General features: G+C 47.8%; 1 protein-coding gene across 1 annotated transcript; it reads right to left on the bottom strand.

The window, feature by feature from the left end:
- Positions 1 to 2,897: 2,897 nt before the first annotated feature.
- Positions 2,898 to 5,218, bottom strand: LOC123466047 (proline-rich protein 23C-like). Its single transcript, XM_045166353.1, has one exon. It carries the CDS (start codon positions 4,869 to 4,871, stop codon positions 3,966 to 3,968), a length of 906 nt encoding a protein of 301 aa, XP_045022288.1. The 5' UTR covers positions 4,872 to 5,218; the 3' UTR covers positions 2,898 to 3,965.
- Between the last annotated feature and the right edge of the window lie 788 nt (positions 5,219 to 6,006).

The following is a 6,006-nucleotide window of genomic DNA, read 5'->3' on the forward strand; positions in this document are numbered from 1 at the left end:
ACAAACGACATACAGAAAGGTGCTACTTCATGGTAACATTTAAAAGCATTTCCCTTGACACCAGGCATGAGACTTCAAAGCCCCTAACTAACCGAGAATTCAGCACTTGGCAAAGAATATCCAGTCAAAAGATGAAAGAAAGATAAGTGGCAGGTAAATAAAGACAGTACTCTCATGATTTGAAAATTCTTTTGTATTTTTTGGTCAGGCAGGAGAACCTACCCATAAGCTATGACCAAAGTGAAGCTGTTTTGCAGAGTAGTAGGTCAACCTAAGAACCATCTGTTTCTAGGTGCCAGTTAAAATGGACAAAATACACCTGGGTTCTTCTTTTCTTAGGTTTTATTTTTAATTGAAGGACAATTACAACATTCTGTTTCTTTCTGCCAAACATCAACATGAATGATCCATAGGTATCCATATGTCCCCTCCTTCTTGAACCTCCTTCCCACCTCCCAACCCATCCCAGCCTTCTAGCTTGTCAAAGGACACTGGATTTGTGCTCTCTGTGTCATACAGTAAATTCCCCATGTGAGGTCTTAAAACATTTAAAAAATACAGAGTCTGGAGAATTACAGACTTTTCCATGACAGCATATTTCTATTTTAAAAACATATCAGAAGAAAAGAATGGGAAACAGTTGGCTTGGGGGGGATCACAAATTTTATTAAAAATCAGTAACTGAGTTCAACAATTTGCCAACCTCAGCACTCAGAAAGAGGAGGGCACATGATCTCTCTGAAAAATTCTGTGTTTGGTATCCAAAAAACATTTTGTCCACATTCTTCAGTGGATATCGGCTAGATTCAACACACACAAGAGCTACACTGGTGATCCAGAAAAGCTTACAATGGGCAGAGTGTTGTCATAAACTAGCATGGATAATAGAGACAAAATCCTGTCAACAAGAGATCAAGTAATTACTCTATTGGTGGGAATACAAGGGGAAGAGGCAGAGATAGGGTGCCTGGGAAAGGATGGCTTTGAGCCAAAAGTGCTGGGAGTTAGATTAGAAGGGAAATCGGGAGTGGGGGTGGGATAGAGCTGCTCAGGGTGACCTCCCTAGAGAAAAACCTAAGCAGCTATCCAAAAGCATGCCGTATTTCAGGAGGTTTTTCTTTGCCCAGGTGATCTCTACCAGTATTCTAGCCAGCTAGATGCTAATTTTGCAACCAAGGCAAAATTCTGAAAGGCAGCAGGCATCCAAGGTCATCTGGCTCTTGTGATGATTGCCAGGAGGGCAATGTACACAGAGCCGTCACCAGAAGTTTCTATCCTGGTCCTCAGCCTAGTCAGGTATGGAGATTGGGGAGCTTAGGAGGAGGAAAAGTGAGGTCCATGGGGCCAGGGACAAAGGCGGGGTGGGGTGGGGTGTAGCTCCAGGGGAGCCGGTGGTGGTTTTCACAGCTCCGTTGGATAAAAACAAACAACCCAACCCAAACACAGGCAGAAGATCTGAATAAACTCCTTGGTCCAAAGAAGAAAGGCAGATGCCTAACAGAGATGTGAAAAGATGCTTCAGTTCACTAATTGTTAGAGAAAAACACTTTCAAAAACCCATGGCTTATCACCTCACAGATGTCAGAATGGCTGACATCTGAAAGTCTTCCAAAAGAAATATTTTCTAGGATATGAGGAATAGGCAATCCCCAAACACTGTTGGGAATGACAACTGGGACAGCCACTGTGCAAAAGAGAATAAATTCTTCTCCAAGCACTACAGGTAGAGACTCTGTACCATCCAGACGTTCCATTCCTTAGTATACATCCAGAACACAACAAAAACTCTCCTTAAAAGTGAGCCATGAACAGGATGTTGATAGCACAACTACAGAAAATAGCCAAAACATGGAAGCAACCCTAGTACCCATCCACAGAAAGAGATACAGGAGAGGAGGGACACACAAGTAAACACACACACACACACACACACACACACACCCCAAATGGAATATTATGCTGCCAGAAGTAAGAGTGGATTTCTGTTTTCAGGAAACTGGGCAAACCTAGCATCACTAGCATGCTTAGTGACAGAAGGCTGACTGAGAATGACAAATACTGTATGACATCACCACCGTAGAGAGTATAAAGAAAGAATATGGATTAATGCAGGTGCAACAGTGAAACAGACTCAAAAGTAGAGTAAACAAATTAGTCCATATAAGCTAGGAGAGGAAAGGAAGCAGGGGCAAAAAGAGGTGGGGTGAAGTCCTGCAAACTAGCATGTACTGTCCAAACAGGGAATGACTGCCTTGACTTTGTGATAAGTTGTACAGCCCCAGGATCAGAAAAGATGAATTGCTAGTAGTCCGTCTTAATCTAATCTAAATGGTGAATCATCTCCACTTTAATAAATAACCCAATCAAACCATCAATACATTAACCCATCCATCAAACCCTAGACCCTACCCTTCTGGAATGCTCTTCCTCATCCATCTTCAATTCCTAAGACCTACCGTGGGCATTCAATGTTTCCAATTCCTGAAGCCCCAAATTTCTCTCATTGGCTCTTCTGCTAGGTTTCTCCATGGACTCCTAAAGACTTCAAATTCCCAGTAGCTGCTTTATGTCCCCACAAATCAGGAAATGCCAACAGTTGAAATACTTTGACAAAGTCTCTATCCTCAAGCACAAGACACAAAACAAGACTCTGAAATTTTCAGGATCAGAAACACTACAAACCATCATTTCAGGACTGGAACACTTACTTACAAATCACATAGAGAGAGCTCCTGCTTCATGATAATGCTAAAAGCACTTCCATAGACACCAGGCATGAGACCCTGGAAGCCCCTACCCAACCCATAGTTCTGCCCTTGACAAGGAATATCCAATCAAAAGATGAAGGAAAGATAAGGGGCAGGTAAACAATACAAAGACACAATACTCTCATGATCTGGAGATACTTTTGTCTTTATTGGTCAGGCAGGAGAATCTATGCATAAACCATGGCCAACATGAAGTTGTTTTTTTGGATACCAAGTCAATCTAAGAACCAACTGTCTCTAAGTGGCAGTCACAATGGATAACATACATGTGGGGTCTTCTTTTTTTATTTTTTATATGAGGCTAATTACAATACGCTTTCATTCTCCCAAACATCAACATGAATCAGCCACAGGTACACGTATGTCCTCTCCTTCTTGACCCTCCCTCCCACATCCCACCCATTCTACCCCTCTAGGTTGTAACACAGCATGGAATTTGTGCTCCCTGTGTCATACAGCAAATTTCCCATGTGAGTGTTTTAAAACAATTCAAAACACAGAATCTGGAGAATTACAGACTTCTCCATGACAGCAGATTTCTATTATAAAAACAATGGGAAACAGTGGGCTTTAGGGAAGGGAGTCACAAATTTTATGTAAAACCCACAAACCCAGTACAGAATTCAACCATTGCCAACCTCAGCACTCAGAAAGAGGAGGGCACATGATCTCTCTTCACAGTTTTGTGTTTGGTATCCACCAAACACTTTGTCCACACTCTTCAGTGGATATTGACTATATTCAACAGACACAAAAACACACAGGAAACGACAGGGGCCATCCAGAAAAGTTCGCACTGCACAGAAGTTCTCATAAATTAGAATGGACATTAGGGACAATATCTCACCAACAAGAGATTAAATATCACTCCATTGGCTGGAATATGAGGGGAACAGGCAGAGGCAGGTGCCTGAGAAAGCATGGCTTTTGAGAGAAAAAGCATTGGCACTTGGGTTTGAAGGGAAATTGGGGGGTGGGGGTGGGGTAGAGATACTTCAGAGTGACCTCCCTAGAGAAAACCCTAAGCAGCTGTCTGATCTTCTGAAAGCAAGCTGTATTTCAGGAGGCTTTTCTTTGTCCTGGTGAATTCCTTGCCAGTGTTCTAGTCAGCTAGATGCTGATTTTGCAACTGATGGAAAATTCTGCAACACGGCAACCATCCAAAACTCATCTGGCTCTTGAGATGCTTGCCAGCGGTCAACTGCACATGAAGCCCTCATCGGAAGACTCTGATCTGGTCCCCAGCCTGGCAGTGGGTGGGGATGGGATCAGTTCACTGAAGATCAGGCTTCTCCGTGCCTTGCAAGGAGGACCCTGAGGATGCTTCGGGCGCTCCACGGGACCAGGACTAGGAGAAGGAGGTAGAGGTTGAAGTGGGGAGTCATGGGAGGCCTCCCGCAGGTGCAAGTCCAGGTAATCGTCGTGGTGAGAAGAGCCTTTCTCTGGACTAAGGTTGGTCGCTTGACCCCAGGGCTCTAGGAAGGAGCCCTGCAGCTCTGGGTCACAGAGAACAGAGACGGGGCTGCCTGTAGCATCCATCCAAGGCCGCGGGAAGTTGGCTTGCAGGTCAGCGTCGTCCTCATTGGCCTCTTCTTGGAAGGCGACCTCTTGCACAGCTGGGCAGAATTCAGGTTCCGGGGCCATGTACTCGCCGGGAAGGCTCAGGACAGCGGCCGGTTCCAGGATCTGCTCCCTCGGCGCTTCCACGTCCGAGTCCAGGAGAGCCTCGGGAACCAGCATGAGGATTTGATCTCCGAGAGACACTTGCACCATGGACATGGAGTCCGGCTCCAGCAGCAGGTCGACGTGCTCTAGAGGCAGGTGCAGGGCAAAGCCAGTGGGCACAACCAGCTGGGCCGTGGGCGGGCACTCTATGGGGGGCTCCATCCCGTCGGCCAGGCTGGGTGCCACCTCGGACTCGGACTCGGACTCGGACTCAGACTCAGGCTCAGGCTCAAACTCAAACTCAAACTCAAATTCAGACTCGGACTCCGGAAACTCCAGCTCCTCTGTTCGGCGGCGTTTGGCTGGGCCTGGTCCTCCGGCCTGCGGTCCCCACAGATCGTCAGGGGAGGCGCTGGGACTGAGGGGCCGGGTGCCCATCCCAACGACCGAAGGACGGCACACCCGAGACTTGACAGAGGGCAAAGAGGCGCTCGGTCCTGCTCGCTGTGACAGGTCTCTAAGACCTGTAAGGCAAACCGGAACGGGCTGGCTGGGGCGCAGGACCCGGTGATGCTAAGCAAGTCCTCAGATATCTGGGGCCAACTCCCGGGAGACTCACTGTCCATGCACGCAGGGCAGCCGCGTTCAGCACTTCAGCTCCCTGGTCACCGAAGCTCACTCCTTGGCGAAACCACCGGCGATGGCCAATGTTGCAAGGGAGGCCAGCGCATCCCGCACCGCAATAAATACATCCCTGCCCCTAGGCTCCGCCCCCTTCCAGGCTCCGCCCGGAAAACTCGCTGGACCTAATCTGCCTGATTGACAGCCCTGACTATGGCAATTCACCTTAGAGAACTACCGCTAGAGAACTACTCTAGGATTACCGGCTCCCCAAATGATTCTGCCACTCCAAGGCTAGGCATCCAGGGTCACGTGCTTTGGTTTCAAAAAGCGGACCTCAGAAGCAGAAAAACTTAACCAGAAACCCCACTCCCTATCGAGTCCCAAGGAACTCTAGGTCCCTACTCACACTGACTCCCTGCCCCAGGGGCGTCCTGGCCCCTTTTATTTTGGCCCCAGCCTGGGGCTGAGTCTGGGATGGCATCCTGAAGTCTCCCTGGGCCAAACTAGTCAGGGGCGGTCAGATCCTTCAAGGGGGTGCAAAGGGAAAGGGCTCTTGGAACAGAGGATGTTATCAGCATCTACTGCAGGATCAACTTTTACTTCCATCCCTGGAGCAGGTCGGTGCTCATGGAGAGAGTTCCAGCAACTGAACCAAAGGTTCACACCCTCTGCTAGGACAGAAACTACACTCAAGAGGTGGAGCTTTTAGAGCCCAAAGGACAGATGATGGAAATGTCAAGCACAAGGAAGAACCCATCTGCCCAGGATCCAGGAACCTGCACAACTGCACCTGATCAGTCAAAAGGCTAAAAGGTTTGTCTATGGCACCCGTCCTCCTGCCCAAGCATAGGTGTGGCTCAACTTTCTCTCCAGTGTTCCCAGTGGGAAAACACCCCAAATTGTCTTTGGAATGCAGAATACTGTCACAGGGTTGCAGACAAGAGGAAAA

Source organism: Bubalus bubalis, chromosome 1, assembly GCF_019923935.1.
Source record: "Bubalus bubalis isolate 160015118507 breed Murrah chromosome 1, NDDB_SH_1, whole genome shotgun sequence".
Taxonomy (NCBI): domain Eukaryota; kingdom Metazoa; phylum Chordata; class Mammalia; order Artiodactyla; family Bovidae; genus Bubalus; species Bubalus bubalis.